The sequence below is a fragment of the Psittacula echo genome (genome assembly GCF_963264785.1).
Source record: "Psittacula echo genome assembly, chromosome: 4".
Lineage (NCBI taxonomy): Eukaryota > Metazoa > Chordata > Aves > Psittaciformes > Psittacidae > Psittacula > Psittacula echo.
Genome location: NC_137738.1, coordinates 32,744,003 through 32,765,910, shown reverse-complemented (window position 1 = coordinate 32,765,910; position 21,908 = coordinate 32,744,003). Strand labels below are relative to the sequence as shown.

Here is a 21,908-nt window from a genome sequence, read left to right as displayed (position 1 = left end):
TAGCAGACTGTTCATTGCTGAGAATCATGTTTCCCCCACACTTATCAGTTACTCTCTCTACTGGAATTTTATATATGCTTAACGGTAGATAACTTCTGGAATCCATCTCATTTCTATTGGCAGCTCCAGGTCACCTGCTCCTTTATCTGGAGTTCAAGATTCAGCTTAAAACTTTAGGGTTGTCTGTGCTGCTTCTGCAGGGATTGTTAGATATAGTCTTAAAATTCAGTGTTTAAATCTATTTGTAGCATTTTTCTCTATTTTAAGTAGTTCTCTGTTACTTCCAGAGTTTAAGTTTTAATATTTTCTGGGTGGACTTTTTATTTTATAGCCAAAGAACAAAATCTTGGTTGGATTCTTGTACAAGGTTGTGTCAGCCTTGCTGAAAAATCTTGGAATATCTCTTGGTTAACATGATCTTTAGGCTTAGAAATAGGAAGAAGAAAGAAGAATAATTAGTAATGGGCAGCAACAATTTGTGAAGCTCTGTATGCAATATAGCTACCATATGAAAAAAATACTGCATTTGTCTGTTGTTTCCTTGGGTGTTCTGTGCACGTGAAAATATGGTATTATGTTTGATTTCCATCTGTACAAGGCTCTTAGGCTTTTGAGCTAGGGAGAAAGGAAATGTGTGATAAATGGAGTTGGCTATGCCTCTTTGTATTTGCCTTTTCTCAAAGGTTAGGACTGGAACACTGTTGCAAGAAGCAAAGCTTTGACTTGACTTACTTAAACAGTAAGAGTGAGCTGTTCTTTATCATATTAATTTCAGTTGACTCATGTCATTTCACCTCCCAAAACCAATGATGGTTGGTTAAGATTATATCCAAACCAGTCATAAGTTACCAATGAATCAGTAACAGAATATTTTGGGCTGGTATACAAAAACATCTCTTGCTTCATATTTAGTGAGCTTGGATTCTCTTGTGGTTCAACAATATTTTACAGAAACAAAACATTCTCAATTTCAAACAGAGTACAGAATCGTTAAACTTTTAGTGCAAGGAGGGCAAAATGTTAGCCAATTTGCAGCTTCATTCCTCTTGGACTAGCTAACAGACATATATCTCGCATAGTCTGTGTTCAAAACTTTCCACTGTCACTTATTTTGATTATCTGATAGATGCTGTTATATTAAAAGCATGGTATGCAGCAGATAAGTCATGGTATCAACTCCTTGTCGTGCTAATTCTCTCTGCTTTTCCAAATAGGAGAAAAAAAGATTGAAGCATTTGGGCATGGAAGCCATGATAAGGAACATATCCTTCATGGTTGGAGTATTTTTTATTTTTCTCAGGTAGACCTGTAATTTGTTTGAAACATTGCTGTTGAGAAGCACTATGGTATAGCTTTTAGAGAAATTATTAGTAAGAAACAATGTTTAGAAAAACCTTGAAAAATATCCTTTGCCTTAACTGTATCAATTTGCTTTAGAAATATTGATGTATCTTATCTATTTTGTATTTTGATGCATATGTCAACAATGCTGTCATTGTTTCTACGTGTCTGACAGCTACATCAAAGAAGTATCTGAAAAACTGAAGTTTTCTTAAAGTTAAAAACCCCATAACTAAATAAAACACTCTGCTAAGCTGTCATAGAAAACCCAAGTAATCCATGGTCAGCAATAAATAAAACCAAGACAGCTAAAGTGAAGGTCAAATCTGTGGCCTTGTTCAGAGCATGATCTTTTGGCTTTAGCATTTTACTTAATGTTTTGCTCTTATATTGTATTTTTCATTCATGGTTTATTAATTGCTTTACAAAGACAAGTAGTAATAGTCTTATTTTTTGGGTGAGGGCTAAAGAAGCACCAAGAGATAAAATAGCTTGTCTGTTTAGTCAGTTCATTATAGCTATAAAGGCTTCTGATGCCAAATATTGCCTTAATTTTTAGGTAGATTTGGTTCTTTTAAGGAAGGTACATTACAGGTATATATCCCTTGCAAACTAAATGTATTGTTCTCCTCCTTCTAGGAGGAAATACTAGGTACTTCTGGGCTCAGAAGTAGAGGAGAGCTCTGTGAGACTTCGAATTCGGGACTTGCCCTGAAAGAGCTAAAAACCCTATCAGTACCACACGCTTTGTCAAAACTTGAGAGAATTAATGGCATGCTGAGCCAAACCAGCTCAGCCCATGCTTTTCCCTTGGAACACCATTCTAGATGCCATTAAAAATGACCTTTAGTGAAGATTTTTGTTTTAATGGAAACAAAGAAGGTCATAATTTAGTTTACAAAACATTCTCAAATGCTTTTAACAAGAAAATCCACATGCCAGTTTTGAAGGATTCATACAGCTTCTCTTGCTTTCTCTTTGCTTTTTTGAATAGCCGAGCTTGTTTCAGCCATGACTAAATCTTTGTAGGAAAGAACATTTGGAAGGATGACACATGTGGTTAAAAAACAGGAATTAGTTTCTGGCGTTTAATTCCCCGCATTGCCACAGACTTCCTCTGTGACTTTGGACAAGCCACCACATCTCTGTGACTAAATTCACTGGCTGTAAACTGATGCTAGTGGAATTTCTCCTTTTTAGAGACAAGTTGTGAGGAGGACGTGCATTTGGGTATGAACTGCAGCTGTGGAAGACTTAGATTTTTAACTTTCTAAAACGTGTGAATCCAAAATAATTATTTAAAGGTGTGGCCATTTTCTATGGATTGTCTCAAAAATGTGAAAATGCCACAAAGTAATTGGAATAATTTGTCTGTGGTACTTTGGCACCTCTTTCTGTCAGACAGTTTTGCAGCTGAGCATACTTCCCTACTTGAGAGGCTGAGTGCAAGCCAGTGACAGCACACCCACCCCATGGCAAATGTGTCAGAATTGGCTATTGATGCTGCTCTGAAGAAATTCTAGCTTTAGGTGTGATGTAGATTACAGTAGTGATGGACTTTGGGGAGCTTTAATAAATCAGGAAGACCTGACCCTCAGGTGCTGAAAGAGGTGGTTAGGGTTATCAGCCTAGTGGATGACATCCAAAAGGTCAAGTGAAAGACTGTGTGATGACAAGAGGTCAGGTCCAGGTATCAAAGGCAACCTGTGCTAAATCTGAATGTGGACAGGTTTTTTAGGTCCTCAAGCCTGCATCTCAACTAGAAGAAGGCTTCTTTAGTAGTAAGTGGGAATGCTGAATTTACATAAAACCTTTGCTCTTCTGGTTTCTGAGCAGTTAAATAGTGAGCTACATCTGCCAAGGAGCCTGAAAAATCATCTTGTTCATCTAGTCCAAGCCATATTCATGGCTCAGTGTTTAGACTGACATTTGTCATATTTATCCTGATTGCTTTTTAATGTGATCAAGCATTATCTACAGAGAGATTCCATCACCTGTGGTGGGCAGTTTATAATTCTGCTTAGGTGCTTGGCCAACCTCTCCCTGTAGGGAAGAGAGGTGAATGAGCAGTTGCCCTTAGACCAGTCACCTAATCATTCATTTCCTTGGGCAACAAAACAAGGGGAGATGAGAATGCCTCAGCATCTGCTGTGGTATCTACTCTTTGTCTTCTCTGTGAGGCAGAGGGCAGGAAGCAATGTTTGAGCTTCTTTAACAATGGCTTCAATATTACTTTTCTTCCTCTCCTGGAAAGCTGCTGTCTTTCCAGGCCACTACATACAACAGAGAAACAAAGCTGTGCCTACGGTTGCTCTGCTTGAGCTCACAAGCACCAAAAGACAAAATATGGTTTGCGAAAGCTGGGTCACAGACTCCAAGAAAGACAACTTGTATGCAGGGAAGGAAAAGGATATGGAATTGGTGAGGTGCCTATATCTGTTAAAAAGGGTATGGGCTCTGTTAAATATTCTTCCAAATGCATGCAATGAATCCATGCAAAACTCTTATCAGTGAGCTATTTTCCACAATGAAATAGGAAAACATTTCATAGGTGCCACCCTGTCCGTATTTTGTTGGTCAGTTCTACTGTGTATAAACAGTATCTGTAACATGGAGTAATCACATGCTTCCAACAAAAATAAACTGAGAGTATAAGATTCTCAGATTTTTTTAGTGTGATTAGAAGCCACAAATATAAAATATTGCGTCAGAGACTTTGGACTCCAGAAATCTTTAGTCTTGGGTCATAGAAATATGATGTTTAGATAAGTTTTTGGTAAGAGCTGGAATTTGCTGGACTTCAATTTTTTCACTTTGTGAGGTACAAGAAAGTCTGATTAGAAAAAAACAGTTCTAAAGAACAGGTATTTCTTTCTTTAAATCTGTTGTATTTTCAAAGTATTTAGGAAAGTTTTATCACTAAACAGAGTGTCTAGTCTTCCTTAGGTGTGTAGAATTGGTTCTGTTTGCATCCCATTTCAAAAAGCCCCCTCAAAATCGGTGATATAGATGTTTTTTATCCAAGGATTCAAATTGACTGATATAATCCTCTTTGTGTTCTCAGCTCCACTGTATTTAGAAACAACACTGGGGTTTTTTTTTTTTACTTCTAGAGTGCAGTATTCTCTTCCATTGTTGATTCTTCATCCACGATACAGTACATGTGACTGTCAATACAGCTTGTTTGGAGATTTTTTTTTTGATACAGCACATACTGTGGTGGGGCCTTTGCTCATGAAGTCAAATGGAAACTCTGCAAATTCTTCATCAGGTCTTTTATCCCTAACAATTCCTCTTGCTATCAAGAAATCTCAGGCATAAGGGTCCACAGTGGAAAGTGACTAATGTGTTGTACTGCTAGTATGATGATTCTTCAGCGTTCTCTGGTAGTGCTGGGACAGATATAAAAGCTACTGGCCAGCTGGTGTGTAGAAGGCAAAGAAGAGCAAGGTAAATGTGTTCTGCTACAAAAAAGGCAGAGGCCACTCAAGATGTGACACAGAACTTGGAAAACCTTATTTTTTGTTCTGGTAAATTGCCTGGTTTGGATCATGGTTTGTTGACCTCTCCTATCCACTTCTAAATACACATGAAAAATTTTGTTTTTCATGTTTTAAGGATTTTTCTTTTATAAATGTCTTCATAATAATTAGAAATAAGTGGCCTCCTAGTGACTCTTTTTTCCTTGGAAAACAATGATTTAAATTAAAGAAAAAATATTTTTGCCCAACATATAAACAAACATACAAGAGTTCCAAAAAACCCTAAAGTTGGAGGAAGTAGAACTGCCAGTGGTTTGAGAAAACCACAGGCAGGTTCTTGTGTCCCTATGGAAAGTGTTTGGTTTTTTTTTTTTTTCTTTTTCTGTCTGGCTTGTTAAACCTTGCATGTTCCAAATGCATACTGTTTAACTGTTCCCTTTTAGCTTTATTTCTACTTTTAAAGATGACAGTATTTAAACCTAGCAACATGTTAAGATCAACAGTTTAACAAGAGCAAAATCTGCCTCCCAGACTCAGCTGCCTGCCTTCCTTCCAAGATACTTTGTTCTGAAGAAGCTGATGGCAGTGATAAATGTAAGAGAGTTAGAGCTCTGCAGTTATTGTCAGCAAGTTAGCTTTATGGGTTGGGGATTAGACCTTTGATGTCTTATCGAGTTTCTGCCCTGCGTGAATCAGTTGCTTACTTGATTTAAATTATAAAAAGAAATGCTCTGTTGTGATATTGTCTCATACTGTGTCTTCGTCATTTGAGATGCCCTCAGTGTGCTTCAGTTCCCCAGAAAGGGAAGGCAACCAGCCATATGGAGAGTGGCCAGTTGCCTGCTGATCGTGATAGGCATTAGAGTTGCATAGAAACTCAGATATAGAAAAGCCCTGTTCAGCAAGACTTTCTGTCCCCCCACAAAGGGAGATTGTTCCCAAAAAGTCTGTAACGCAACATCCAATACTGTTTCACTTTAGCTTTTGAGGGGGTCTCCCTATTCCCTTAATAAGTTGCTTCCTTTTCACTGAGGTAAGAGCTTCTTTATGAAGTTGTCTTTATAACATCCCCCAGTGTAATTGATGCTGGACTGGTATGGAAAGCTCGTGGCTGCTTGGACATGTGATGAAAAGAGAGCAGAGGCTTGCTGAGAAGGGAGTCTCCCTTTCATGATTCCAGGGAACAATGAGGATGGCAATACCTTACCCTGGAGAGAACTGAGAGCATCTAGAAGCTCACTTTCAAGGTTTCGCATGTGCTATGTGCTGTACCAGTGGGTGAAGACATTTCTGGCCTTTGTGACAAAGGTCCAACCTAATGCATCTTATTTTGAGTTATACATTATTGCTCTTAGTTTTATTGTTTTAAGCTATGTCAGGCACTTTAAGGGTATGTGTTGCTATTCTTTAATCCTAAAATAGATACAGAAATGTTGATCTGGATTAGGTTTTACTTGTATTTTAAAATAGCATTTCAACATTTTAGAAGCCAAAATATTTTTCATGTGAGCAGCCTTTGAACAAGATTAAAAAGTAAAATGTATCTGTTCCCAAATCATAGCTGTGGTTATTAAAGACACCGACCAGACAGATTAGCTGTGTGTGAGGAAACTGGCTAACAGGACAGTTGTGCTAGCCTGCTTGTATTCTGAAAGTTGGGTCAGTACTCATGAAAAGCTTAAGTAAACTAAAGGATAATTCAATACATAGACAATGCATCCCACTGTTTCTCTGTTTATTTTCTCCCTGTGTGACTTCTGGCAACTGAGAAGAAACACTATAAATGACAGCAACCCGCCAAAGAAAAGATTATGAATAACAATACCACAAGAATGAAGGGCATAAAGTTACCAGTGACTCGGGAAAAATGCAGAACATTGGATCCGTGACATATGTAGAAACTAGTGGATTGTAATATATGCAGAACAGAACACTTTCCGATAAGAAACCCTTTCAATTTGAGTTTCAGTATAAATTTATGGTAGATTGTTTTGTACATACATACGAAGGACAACGCCTTCCTAATAAGAGTTGTCTTTTTTTGTTTTCTTTACCACATTTTTAGCAGTGCTGCTTTCAGCACTCTATTTAAGAATGTCATGTTTTACATCCCAATCTGCAGTTTTATGTTCAGGCAACACATACGGCAAGCTGATACCCAAAGTTTGCACACCATTAAAGTTTTTTGATGGTACAAAATAAAAAAAAAACGACACCCAGTTGTTAAACTAGAGTTCAAAATAATTATAATAAAAATCACAGGAACATTTTCTTTATCCCTGAAAAACCAGGTAAACTTTTTTTTTGTGAGGGGGAAAAAAGTTGCAGTTTATTTGTCCTTGCTGTGGTGCACTTTTATTACTTCTATATATCTACAGTATTAAATGTGTGAGCTGTTTTCTTCTATAGTGAATTCGTTAGGTTCAGTTTGCAGAAATGTTTAGTTTTAGTGTCATTGACAGTCTTTATCATGTCTTTAAAGTTAAGACCATTAGTTCATTTTTAGCTATATGGGGTGAATGCCAACAAGTTTTTCGTACATTGTTTTTGATGCTTAGACTTTACAGCTTCTTTCATGACTCATTTAGAGTGAATGCTTTGTGCTTCCCAAGACTATATTGTAGGAGCATTCAAATGAATCAGTGAAAGCTCCTTCTGAAAGGGTAGTTCTCCAGGCCTGAGTGCTACTCAACAGGAGTCCAAACCTGCTCCTGTTGAAGTCTGTGTATTTACCTTAGTAGGTATTGAACCAGGTCCTAGAATGCTATTCAAGAAAATAGCCCTTCAAGAGGTATAACTGCACTTCAATGAAGCAGTGTCTCAGCAGGCATTACAGACAGCTCTCCTGTGTGCCCCTGCAGATGCACAGGTGCTTACTGGGGATCTTTGATAAGATTATTTTTGAAACCTAGACCTGGCTTCTGTTTCAGTTGTTTGGGATCTGGCACTTAGAATGTTTCTTCCTCTTTGTTTTCCTTTGATGCTATGGACTGGGTTAATCTCATAGGACTTCAACCATTTGTTGGAGAGCTGTTGACTCTCCAGTTCATAATATGGAAGAGACATTACTAGGATGCAATCCATCTTCTCCTAAATCAAGTGAATCTTACCCTAAAGGTGCCAGTTGCTAGTTTCTCTAATCTGGGCAGCTAGTCCCACATTATGAAATCATGATCATGGCTTGCTGCCCTGGAGAGTGCTGCAGTGTTGTGTCTGGAATATTTACTATTTTGTGTGAACAGGGACAAATAAACTTTCAAGAACAAATGTTAATTTTCAAATGACCGAGATAACCTCACTGAAGTCAGTAGACTGCTCACTTGTCTGCTAGTGAGAGGTAATGGAACAATTCTGATTTACACCAAGAACATTTATCATTGAGAAGAGGCACAGAAATGTTTTGAGGTTCTTGTAAGTGCAAACTGCACTTACAAATACGAACTTGCCCACTACAGTAGTGGGAGTGGGCACATTCTAGCTCATCAGTATATTATTTGCTTAGTCCTGTGTGTGATGTCTTTCTGTATAAATGCTTCCATGCAAACTTAACTTTAATAGTGATGTCTGGTATGTCTGGGCAAAGGAGCAGGTTACAGTTTGAAGTGAATGGCTCTGGGCTTGTCCTGGAACAGTCGTGAAAGACTGTTTTGCTTCAGTGGGACAGCACAAGGTGAACTAATCTGTTAAAGATAGGTTAAGTACACTAGTTATGCAGGGTTTTCATTTTTAATGTATCTATTGGTATTGTCCTAAGTGAGCCAATAACAAGAATAAGGAGAAATTAGATTTTCCATATATTTCAGCGCTATGGTTGAATGCTCTTCATGGCATTGTGATGAGAATAGGGTTTGTTGTATAAATGTGCCTTCTGCTTCATTCCTTGGCAGAAGAGTGATGAAATAAATACTGAAAAAATGAGTGGTGTTTTAATAAAGCGCTTTAACTGAGATAGATTAGCTGGTTAGAGTACTCTAAGGCAGACTGTAACATGCTGATATTTAAACATCATTGCCTTTGAAATATGCATGGGAATATAACTTTACAAATTATAGCCTGCATGTGTGGCTATATATACACAATGGCGTGTGTTTGTGCGTATATACACATGAATATATATATACACACACATATGTGTTACTATTGTCTAACTCATTTTCCCATTGTAGACAAGCCTGGAGGGACCAAAATATTCCTAGCTTGGAGACTTTCACATCTGCACTTCAGGCAGCTATCAGAAAGAAGGAGCATGCCTACATAAATCACTGTAAATCAGCACATTTTTCAACAGTATGAAGCCCTAAGCGCAGAGCCACTTTAGAGCGCACTTCTCCATAGTTTGTTCACAGACCTCCCATGCCAGCAGCAGGGAAGTCAGACCATTCTATTCAACATCTTACAGTAACCAGATGCAGGATAAAGAAATTGCCTTTCAAAGCTATAGTCTGCACTAGGCTTTTCCAAGCAAAACAGTGATGTCTAGCATCCATCTTTCCTCTTCTACCTGTTTTTCAGGACTTTTTGGCCTTTAGCCCCCCAGGATGAATTGTTACTCTCCTGTTCTGCAAGCAGGCTTGAGCTTACTTAATTTTAGATTCTGAAGCAGTAGTTTTCACCAGCTATAAGGGGTCCACAAAAAATAACAGAATAAAAGCCTGTTGTCAGTATGTTTAAATATGTAGTTTCAGTGGAGGATATATAGCACTGAAAGGAAAACTGAAAGGGTCTATAAATTGAAGAAAAGTTGAAAACTTCAAACAATCCAAATCCATGAGCTTGGACATTTTTCTTTTCCTAGTGCACAGGCTCCAACCTGATCTTACTAAGTAGGATGGAGTTTCTCTCCATAGAAGAGAAGCAGTTTATGGGTCTTCAGCTGTAGCAGGAAAAGTTATAGCAGGGCAAAGTAAAAGACAGATTTACCATAGTTATGAGCTATGCTTTAGTGTGCAGCCTGTTTGTTAAGGATGTCTCTACAGGACTGCAAGGAAACTTTCCTAGTTTTAAACTGGCCCAAATAAAAAAAAAAAAGTAATAAAAAGAGAGGTTGGGGATCACTCCTGTGCCTTGCTCAGATTAATCAGACAATGGCTTCTGACCAAAGACAATCCACAGCTGTGCACTGTATTGTGAAATGTAGAGTAGAGCATTTCCCATTAGTGTTTAAAAGGCTGTGAGCCAGATTCAATAATTAATCTTTATGCCTCAGCCTAAGTACATCTGTTGTCAGCTTTTCCTCCAGTGGTGTGTTCCCCATGACCAGACTGTGATACTGGTCTCAACTCTTCTGCTTTCTTGCACTGGCAGTTTGACTTGTAGATGTATACAGTTGTTGATTGTCTAGCCATACACCATTTTTCTCCTAGTATACTCTGTGATCTGCTTAGGTGGAAGGAGAGTTGCTCTGCACTATACATAATGGGATCACAGATTTGTGCACTGGAAATGCACAAATGTGTATGTGACTTTTCTGAAGACCTTTTCTGCCCTAGTGGTGATGTGGTGGCAGGATGTAGGCCACAGGGAATGACCCTGAATTCCTGCGTAAGAGTGGATACTGTAAAGTAAAGAGGAGATGTGTATTATGCTATAGCAGTGAAGAAGTTAATGGTCATATTATCTTGATAAATGGTTTAATAGCACAGTAAAGAAATCATTGAATACCTGCTCTTGAGATACTGGAAAAACTCTCTTTCATCCTGACTGTCCACAGCCCAGATGTGGGACCAGGGACAAAAACGAAGCCGAAAGATAAAACAGAGCAGAGAACAGAAAACAGTAGAAATAATTTTCTCTAGTATAAGCAAGGTTTCAGGTATCTGCTACTTCACATTGACAATTCTAGTGTTAACAAACTCCAGTAACAGAGGGATGAAAGATCACTGGGACAGCCTGTGATATAGAGGGCACATTTCAACCAGTATCAAAAGTCTTTGTTATGTGAGACAGTGAAAGAAAATACTGTAATTCCATGATGCCTGAAACACATGACAGTAAATAATATTTTACAAGTGCTTGTATCTGTCAAGTTAGTGCATGCAGCTTATAATGACTTTGGTTTTATTAACTGAGGTAAACTTAATAATAAAGAATTTTTCTGATATAATTCTATTATTCTTTCTTCTGAGAGGTAGTACGTGAGAATTTAAAGCAGCCCCTAGTATGGAATAGCAGGCCTCTTGGAAATTGGGTGTTGTAAAATTATAATGCTCTGGAAAGGCTGAAATAAATTGGAAGGTGTAAAAATTTTTTATTATATTAAAATGTAAAGCAGAAGATAAGTTAAAGCAATTCCAGTTGAGGAGTTGTGCCTGCTGATCTGTAGCATAAGCTTCAATTTGTAGTTGAAAACAATTTTCTGAAACTTGACTAGGCTGATTTCTGTGTTATTAGGGGCAGGAACACCTCTTTGTTAAAAGTGGTTTGCTTTTTAATGGGGCTTAGCCATAATTGTCCGGTTTTTGGTGGTGGTTCAAAATAGTTCCACCTCAGATTGGTCAATTTTTGTTGGCTCAATATCAGTTGCTACTAGCATTCAGCAGAAATGCAGCTTTAAGCTTGCCTTTCAGTGAATCACATTTGTACAATAACAGACTTGTTTGTTAAATGAACTTAAAGACAGAAATAGATGAGCCTGTTCCAGGGTGAGTCACCTTCTGGTCCATCTAGAGCTACTTTTCTCTCTAAACTGTCTTATTTTAATCAAAAGGAGTATTTTCACAGGGAAGTGCTGCTCTAAGATATGCATCAGTATCATCCTAGTGTCACTGACTCGGCTTGTTCCTGTTTAAACAAACGGCAGATTGTGTGAGAAATCCCTTAGCCCTGGCTTGTTTCAACATTTCTATTAGTTTGACATTTATCAATTCCTTTGGCTATATACTTTCTGCCTTTATTTTATAAGTACATTTGCTAGTCAGTCTTGTATGCTGTCTTTTCTTGCAGTTTCTTGCCTTTTTGCCCTTCCTGCTCTTAAATTCCTCAGTTACACTAGGTTGGTGGAAATTGTTTAAATGTACAACCCAAATTCTCCAGTGAGGTTTGGCTAACCAACAAGCTATTTAAGTGGTTTTGTCTCCTGAGTATGTCTTCATCCTCTGCTTTTCCAGGTTGCTTGAGTATCCTTGAACCCATAATTTACCCTAATATCCTCTAAGGCTTTCAAATAATAAAATACTTAAATAACATTCTTTGGATAAATGCCCTTTAAAATACAGCTTTATCTGTGAACTATCACACTCTCAAGAGAGTGGATTTTGTTCCTCTGATGATTAAGGGGATTTGCTGTTCACTGTGTTACTGTGGTTTGTCCACTGTGAGCAGGCATACCCATCTTAACTCAAGCAACAGCTCAAAACAGAAAATATGAAGAAAGTCTGTGAGAAAAATGGGACAAAGGGTATGCTGTTGCTATGTGTGATTCTCCCCTCACCCCATGCCTGGGTTCAGTTCTCTGATCTACCACGTGGTTTTCTGTGGGTCATGAAGCCTTCCTGTACTCTTGAAAAATAATTCTCTGCTCAACAGGGATGTTGCTGAGGATGAATTAAGGGTGGTAAAGTGCCTAGCCATTACACAGGGGTAGTCTCATACATGCAGAAAGGCTGTACTCAGATCCTTACTTCACAAGATAGGAAGAGAGAGATCACCTAACGTGCCATCACTAAATCCACAGGGCATATCTGTGGCAAAACAGGGGACTGGATCCAATTTTGTTGCCAGAGGCCCCACATGGTCATTTTTCCTTGAAAAGTACTTTCTGTAGTCTAAACCCTGACTCCTGCAGATGCCTCCAAAACAAGAAAGGGAGGCTTGGAGGACCTCACCTGGAGGACCCCCCAACGTTGCAGCTCACCAGGGCACCCCGGCATGCCCTGGAGACCGACATAATGTCAAGACTGGTCACAGTCATTGAAACCTGCCTTCCCTGTTGCTCATTTTGCAGGTAAAGGGAGATGACTTAAGTTTTGTTCTCTTCTCACTCAGACCAGCTAATTATTAATTTCTGTTAGGGAAAATGACCTGAAAAATAGCTCCAAAATGGGAAAGAGAGCGCCTCTTTTGGAGCTGTATAACTACATGCCCGCATGAAAGATTTGGGGTTTGCGTGTAATTTGAGCAATTTGTGAGTTATTTGCTTCTGAAACGAATTATTGTTAAAAATGAAAAATTACTAAATATGTCAGGGAAAGGAAACTTTCCTTTTTGTGTTACTGCGCCAATAAAATATAAAAATTCTGGTCAAAATCCAACCATATGACTATCATTTTAAAGTGATGCCTTTGAGAATGTCACTTCATTTTTAGGCATGCTGTCCAGAAAGACATCTGTATTGTCTCACGTTAAGTGATAGGAAATGCAAATAGACCACAGTTTAAGGATGAGGATTACAGAGATTTATGCCTCTCTTTATACTTTTTTTTTTCTTTTTTTTTTTTTTTTCCTAATAACATGCAGGGAAACTGTAGCAAATGTTTTCTGATTTTTTTTAGCTTATGCTACTGTTTCCTGCTCAAATACTGATCTTTGTCCTTTTTTTTTTCTTGAAATTCTCCTCTTAGTAGTTTGAGTTTCTAACCTGAAGTTCAAAATTTTCTGTAGCCGAGGTTTATGATAATGAACAGCAGCAATGAAACACATGCTTCAACTGGATAATGACCTTTTCTTAGGTACTTCCTAATGTTTAGGAGAATTGTTATCTCCTGGTATAAGCTATATACCTTGCTTAATTTTGTGCTTATTCAGAAACAGTAAAATGATAGAGGAATTTATCTGAGGACTTGAGTTCACCTCCTCCCAAGTTCCCACTTTTCAGGAGCTCAGAAGATAAAGTACTACCTTTGTTTTTGGCAGGCAAGCAGAGGCATCAGAATCAATTATGGTTTTGGCAGTATGTTTCAGGGTAAGTAGCTCCTGCTTTTCACAGTGCCAAAAACTATGCCAAAATCATGAGCCTTGCCTGCAATCCTAGGGGTGGAGAGATGAACAGTTAGAGCAAGTTCAGTGTGGCTTTACAGCAGAACTAGAAAGGGGAGCATCTTTTGATGGAGACAGGTTACTTCTGTCCTCCTGTACCCACTTACTGGCTTCCAGAGGACGTGAAATGGAATTCCTGAGAAAGGGAGAACACTATTTCTGATAAAAGAAGGCCAGTTCTTGGCCACCTGGGCACAAGTTGGCTCACATTCAGGTGGCTGTTGACCAATACATCTATGTCCTTTTTTGCCAGGCAGCTTTCCAGCTGCTCTTCCCCAAGCCTGTAGCTTTGTATGTGGTTGTTGTGACCCACCTGCATGTTGTAAGAATGGTCTCACAGGAAAAACTGCAAGCTTATAACCTTTCCCTCTTCAATCTTGGCATGTATTTTTATAGACAAGCATATGCACAAGTACAAATATTTCTATAAAATATATCTGAAAACTCTTTTTTTCTGAGTTTTGTTGAGGAGTCTTTAGATTTTAAATATAGGCATTGCAAGAATAAATGATCTGTTGTGTTTCACAAGGTGCTTCATAAGATTCTCTTACCTCACTCATTTTTTCTTTGGACCTTTTACACTGAGGCCACTGAAGACATTATGGGTATAATTTTAGATGAATAATGATGTCCAAAATCCTATTTGGATCTTAGAACATATTTTTCAGCTTGTTATTGTAGACTCATTAATGAGTAACTAATAAAATGGTCAAGTTTCCATTGCTGACATTTTTGTTGTGGAATGTTTCTACCATCACCATTTTTACTCTAAAGACTCCAAGCTGCTGTTTCCAGCTTCATAATGGGTGAAGAAAATTCAGATATTTCCTAATTGCAATAGTGGTTTTAGTATATGTTAGAGAAATGTTGCAGTCACTACCATTTCAAAGCAGCAGCTGAATAATCAGAGGTATGAACTAGCTTGTATTTGAATAGGCTGAAAAGGCTGAACTTTCTTTTCAGTTTTGGATAATATTTGTATGCCTTCCTTGGGGAAAGGAATCTCAGAGTACTTTTCACATGGGAATAGCATTCCTACAGTGCTTTTTTTTTTTTTTTTTTTTTTTTTTTCCCCTAGTTTTTGAGAGTGGACCAAGACAAAGACAGAGAGTGCAGCCTGGACTGTGCAAGTTCCCCTCAGAAATCACTTTGTGCATCTGATGGAAGAACTTTCCTGTCCCGGTGTGAATTTCAGAGAGCAAAATGCAAAGACCCTCAGCTGGAAATAGCCTACCGGGGCAACTGCAAAGGTGAGCAAATCAAAGTTTCTCTTGACCATAATAAAAAATAATAGACTTAAAATTGTTTTTGAAAATGTTTGTATGTTGAAAACTAGGAGTGCTGTACTGGTAAAGCTTTCTAAAAGTGAGTAGGTTGAAATCCATCTTGTTGATTCTACATAAAGATAAATTGATCTTTATCAATCAGAAAAAAAATATTACTTCTCCACCCCTTTACAGTGTAAAAAGTCCCTTTTAAAGGGAATTTCAAGTTTAGGTCCTTCTTCTAAAAGACCATTATCATTGGCAGGCTCAGAGTAACTCTTACAGTTGTTATCTGCAGAGGTTTCTTGTCTGTTGCAGTTTGGTATTCGGAGTTGCTTAGATTCAGTCTTGTGTTTTCTAATTGCAACCATTTAGTTTGTGAGGGGAAAAAAAAGAAAGGTTTTTAATACTTAGAGCCCTCACAGGCCATTTCTGCTTACATAATCTACTCTTTTACTTCTGACCTCTGTTTGGAGAAACTGTGTGACGTGCAACCCTAGCACTTCAGATCCAATATTTGCAAAGTATTCATCGGTAAATCTTTTCACTTTTAGAGTAGCGTGGTGCTAGAGAACACAGTTCCTTACTGAAGTGTAGGGTGATTCACAACACAATGATCTTCTTTCTAAAATGTAAGAATAGCAGTGGTCATAAAAATTTACTTTCCCTTTCTTTCTTTCTAAAAGAGGGGCGGGATTGGTTGAGAGAAAACACCAGGGACCACACATATTTGACCTCTAGGAGGCAATTTTCCACATCATCTCTCTCCAGCTCCAGCAAACCTCTGAAGCATCAAGACTGCTTCAAAGAGATGTTCTGTCTCATCTGCCTAGATGAAACACTATGCTCATTCTTCAGCCCTTTTATAATAAGCCATTGTATTAGCTGATGGATCTATTTACTTTTGCAAGCAAGTGTAACATAGTGAAGCTATCTGAACCAAAGCTTTTGTTACACTCATGAACAACAGAAAGAATTCTTGTGCACTCTGCATTTGTTAATTTTATGCATTAGAGCATTATATACTTTTACAGAAATTAGTTTTACTGTTTTTCTTTATTGCTTTTTGCTCTTATCATACTGACAATGTCATCTGCAAGAAATTTTTTCTATAAAGATACACTGAATTGCCTTACTGAAGGTGTTCTTGGTAATGCTGGCAAATTATTCTGCAGTAAACAACTAGTATTTGGAGAACTGCTCATTTGCTCTTTACTAATAGTGTGTCAATACTATTGCAGACTTGGAATTAGGCACCTTAAGCAGCTTAAGTGTTGCTAATAGCAAGTATACATCATGCCCTCATCAGTCAGATGCTTTAAACCTTTCAATTAAATGAAGGGAAGCATCACTCTAGTATTTAAAGATGTTTTTTCTTTTGATTTGCAATAGACACGATTGCCAATAATATACTTGATCAATAACAGCAAGAGACCAGTGCTCTTTCACAGTATTTCATACTCAAACAAAGCATCCTTAAATTTTGAAGTGACCAGTGTCTTTATTCCTACTCCTACCTATGGCTCAAATCATCAGAAATATTTCAAGCTGTAAAAACAAGCTTTAGATAATAAAAAGACGATTTGTTAGCCTAGCTGCAAGTCTCAGTTTTAGCATTGCTAAAGCTACTTTTGATAGTCCCTTCAAATATTCTTCTGAAAGAGCTAAGAAAGTCCTCAGATTAAGACCTCCTTATAGTCAGTTGCTTTTGAGTGGTGAAATTTGTTGTTGCAGGTGATATTTGAGGAAAGAGTGAAGGGTTATTTTAGTAGGGCTGACCAAAAAGTGATGGTTCCATTTCAGGGCAACTTTCAAGGTTTAAGCATTTGCTTTCATTGGCAAATCCTTTTGGAAGTGTTCATTTGTCCCCCTGAAAAACCAGACTTTGCTCCCTTAAAGCATTGGATTTAAAGAAAGTTTTGAGGTTGCTAATGCAAGAAAAAGGGAAAGAAACATACACGTTTGCATGCAGAAATTATGAAGGGAGAAAAGAAATAATTCCAGGTATAGGATTCACAACTTTAAATCTGTGCCTGGTAGTCATCAATCATTGATCAGAAAGGGCATTCTTAAGTCTGTGTCTGTCTTGCTCTGTCTTTTTCACAGATAAAAATCCCTGTTCACAAAAAATAAATACTTCCATGTATCATTTTAATTAGTTGAAAACATGGTGATCAACTTCTTGTTCAGTTCAGTTCTATTTGCTAGAAATCTAAACACTGACAGTTTATGTCAGTGACTTTTTGGAATAATTGAGTCAATTTCTTTATATATTTTTTCTGTTTATATAGTAAATTTTCTATGTTTTTATGGAAATTATATAGAAATATCTATATTTTATATAGAAAATTTATATCATTTTATTTTTGTTGTCTATATATTCAGAGCTATGTTTTCTTTTTACCTCCATAGGGGAGTCTGGAACACCACCAGACAGATGGCTTCTTTCCCTGTCTTTTTTTCCTGAGAAAGCCAAATTTAGATTGACTATCTTTTCTCCTGCTCACCTATTTCAGCATTTGTCTCATCTGCTTGATTCTGATCACTTAAATACTAAAACTACAAAGGGATAATTTGCCTTAAATATGCTTGCTTTTCTTTCTTAATTCAAGTTTCATTCACAGCAACAGTGCTCAACCCAGGAAATTCTTTAGCGTTGCAAAGGAAACCACTTGAAGATCCTGGATCTTGAAATTAAATGACAGCTAACTGGCAGAATTAAAACCATTTTATTTTTCTCATGCTCATTTTTTTATATAATCCATTGCAAGTCTGGAAATGTTGTAAGAAGCTACAATCTCATAACATTTCCAGCCTCTTTTTGCAGTTCCCGAATAATCTGTGTGTAGTGTAGGTGAGCATCCAAGCTTTGGATACTTTTCCAAACAAAATCTAAACTCTGAAGTTCTGGAGATTTGCCACTTGGTTGACACAGAAATTTATTGTGTAATGAGGTTATGAATCTAATAAATAAATGTACATTGACAGTTGAGAAATATTATTTGTGTTAGGGGAACTGTTAAAATATCACCTGTGATGGGGAGCCACTATACACACGCAAATGTTTCACAGTAAATCTGGCCCAGCGTAGCCAAAGAAACAAAACATACAAGAAGTGGAAAAGCAATGTGATTGCTTTTAAACTAGCCAGAAAGACACAGAGGCTATATCTGTACTAATTAATTAAGCAGTGCCAGAACACAGTGTGGCTTCCTACACCTGTAAGCTGGTAGATTACACAAAGCCATCTTCTTTTAGGGGTTTAAGGCAGTTCAACCTGAGAACTGAGCTTACCTACTCTTACAGTACTGCCGTTATACATGCCAGGATCAATCTATTCTTATGACTAGTACAAACTCATGTATGAGCCCTTTAGCGCTTAGCCTTGTTCCTTAAACTACAGCTGGTGAGAATGGGATGGGAGAGCTCTGGATGTCACACAGGAAGCGTTTGCAAGCTACAGAACTGAGCCTTTGATACTCTTTGTTAGTGCATGCAAAAAGTACAAGTTGAAATTTCTTAGTCTTGAAAATAGGACCAACCATGCAGAAGTAATGTGTCTACAAAAAATAAAAAAAAAAAGAAAATAAAAAGAGGGAAAAACCTTATTCCAAAAAGTAAAGAACCTGCTTCAAATTTATATACCAGAACGATGCATTTGCCCACAATGAGTAGGAAGTATTGCTCAGCACTGCAGTTTTCCTGTAGGGCCAGTAGCTGTAGTTTTACATTTAATAGGGATTTTACATGATTTGGAACATGGTATGGGTTGCTCCAAAAGGCTTGTATGAAAACTGAAATGCACAAAATGTCAGCTAAAAGTGTCTTCCCCAGCAGAAATGGGAGAGGCATTGGTAAGTGCAGATCTCCTTTTTTATCTTACGAATGTGACACTGAATGTCTGTCACAAATCATGATAGATGTGATTACCTGAAACAAGTTACTTTGTTTTTTCTTATGGAGCAGCTTGTACATCTCATATGAAGAATTCTGCTTTTTTTTTTTTTCTTTTTTTTTTTAATTGTTCAGAATTGCTCTGTAAAATTCAGTCTTATTGCTATAGAATGGGTTGCACAAAGAATATTCAAATTTTCTATTGCCTTGAAAATACTACATTATAAATACAAAAAAAAAAAAAAAGAATACTTCAACTCATTTGTGCAGACTTCTATCAGTTTTACTTCTGCTAAAATCTATCAGGTTTGCTACCTTATTTATTCTTCATTACTCAACAAGTTTTTTCAGATGAACTTTGAAAATGTGAACTCATATTTTCCCTGTAGTAGCTTTCAAACAATTTAAAGCTTTTTAAAGTAGTTTACTGTGTCAGTAAATAACATGCATTAGCTTTGAAAGCTAAAATGATGATGATGGATGTTGCTGAGTGGGATCGAAGGATTTTTCAATGAAACCATGCATTTTCTTTTGACATGACAGTAAGCTTTAGTCCTAGCTAGGTTAGTGGAGGATTTGGGAAGATTATGGGACTAATGGAGTTTTTTGAGAATCTGGTGTCTTTGAGTAACTCCATTCTCATTGGACAGCTTTTTGTCTCCCATCTCAGTAACTTCAGGTCTCTAGTATAGAAAGTCTGCTAGCAGATTGCATCTTGTTCAATGTAAGCGGTATCTGTAATAGGAGTGTCTAGTTGAGGGAACACAGGTTTTCTCTAATGCACCACAAAGCAGACAGTGTCTGGTGGACAGCAGCAGTTAATTTGCAGTTTTGCTAATGATGTATGAGTGAATTGGAGGAGTTGGCACTGTAGTTCATCTGGGGTAGTTGGAACTTTATGCATTTGAACTCTTTGTGAATGCTGAGATTTAGGCAACTTCTCGGGAGGAAGCTGAAGAGCGTGTGCAATGCTGTGACTGAATTTTGGCTGTCTGGCTACTGGGAATGTTCCATCTGAACTACAAAGCCTCTATCTCTCCTGAAAGTGTCCTGCATAGAGGAGGAGTTCCTATTGGTGTAACTAAAATTTGCATTGAAAGTGGACTGCAAGTTTTGAGGAATAATACACTTGAAAATAACCTTTTTTTCAGTATTTGCAGAAGTTGCCCCGGCAGAGACTTGCTGCTTCGTGAACACACCAAGGAGAGCTGTCACACAGAGTAGTGTCATTGTTATTCTACAACTATGTAGATCCCTTTTCTCCATTGGAAGCCCTAGATAGTTCATGTTTAGCTTAATTCATTTACAGTATCTTAAAGACTCTGGCTGTTTAAAAATGCCATTCTTTTATGGGCTATCTTAGACATAACAAAAAGTGCTATCTTCATTCTTACAATTCACATAAGGAACTGAACTACATTAAAATATGAGTGGAATTTCTCATAAAGAGGTATTTTACTGTTTGCTATTTACTTTCCTTAAAGAGAGAAACACTCAGCATTTTTTTTTTTTTTTTCATTAAAATGGGGCTTTAGGCAATAGTGAAAATTTCATTAATTTGAACGATTAGTGCAATGAGTTAATGAATGAATCAAGGACATGCTTAAATAATTTGAAACAATATGAATTAAGCTACCTTTCTGCCGTTGGAGAAACATGCTGATATCATTTTTCCTTTCATGTAGAGAAAGGAGATATCACTGGGCAGTAGTTCTTTTGGGCTGGTAAATTAATCTCCATCCTTTAACCCATCCACCTAAGCATCTTTTGGGGAAATGTTACTTTCGCCTCTTAGCTACAGGACTGAGTTATAACTGCTGGACATGTTTTCTGAGTGCACACCTTGTCCTGTATTCTTGAGGCCTGAGGTTGCCCTCAAGCTCAGGTTTGCCTGTGAGCCGGGTGTGAGCTCAATGTGTGCTCGCACTGCCTGAGCATGTCCCATAGGTCAGTGTATGGACAGGGCTATTGGCTTAGCCAGGCCACCTGCTGCCTAGCAGGATATACTCCTGAGATGTTTCCTTTGGAGAGAGAAGGACGTAGTGGGTAGGTTTGGTACTCTTCCTAGCTGTGGGACTGGACCAAGGAATCAGTTTATAAAGTAATCCTGAACACACAGAGAGCTTGCACAATCTGCAGACTGAAATAAGAACAGTTCTCACTTGTCCTTAGTCTTAGGAAAAATAAAAATAAAAAAAACCCCAAACCAAAAACAAACAAAAAAAAAAGGGATGCTGGGAAAAAATCAATTACAGGGCAGAGTTTTATTAAAAAAAAATAATCTAGGAGCTGTCTCCTTTTTCAGACATATTTTCTTACTGCAGACACTATGTTTAATCTGTATGATGACTACACATTTCCCCACTGTAATTCTGACAATCCAGATAAAAATATTGTTCAGCCCCACCCTCATTTTGATTTTGAGTCTTCATTTATACTATGTGTCAAGCTGTTATGCATCAAGCCACTGTAGTAAAAATGTTAATTTGAGGAAGAAAATACTCAACGTCTTGGTGAACAAAAGGTATCTCTATACGGAGATTATAATTTATGTAGTCTCTGAAAGCAAGAGGAGTTGGTTTCTGATTATACTTTCTGGTAGGAATTTGTTGCAGGTAGATAGAGTTTTAAGTATGTTTGGAATATTTTTGTGGAATATCCTTTGCTCTTTTTAATGTATCTACTGGAACACAGGACAAGTAACACTGAAATAGTATCCACAGTTTGCTGGAGGTGAAATTTATCTCTCTTTAAAATACTCAATTTTTCTTCATAATATTTCTTCAAGCATAATTTGCCAAAGCTAGGCTGCAGAGAAACAAAGCATATAGGATCAATTTTAGGTAAAAAAAAAAAAAAAGGTATCTTTTTAGAATCAACTATGCACTACTGCAATTGTATGAAAGTAATCTTGCTCTGTTCAGAAAGCCTGGTTTGGCCTTCAGGATGTAAA

General features: G+C 37.5%; 1 protein-coding gene across 1 annotated transcript in view; it reads left to right on the top strand.

Moving 5' to 3' along the window:
• The window catches only part of SMOC2 (SPARC related modular calcium binding 2), a gene marked incomplete at both ends in the record, with an annotated part of 135,482 nt that overhangs the window by 29,903 nt on the left and 83,671 nt on the right, over positions 1 to 21,908 (top strand). The window contains one exon of the mRNA XM_080615874.1: positions 14,875 to 15,046. Within this exon, the coding sequence (XP_080472000.1) occupies positions 14,875 to 15,046 (172 nt within the window). The remainder of the gene's footprint in view (positions 1 to 14,874; positions 15,047 to 21,908) is intronic.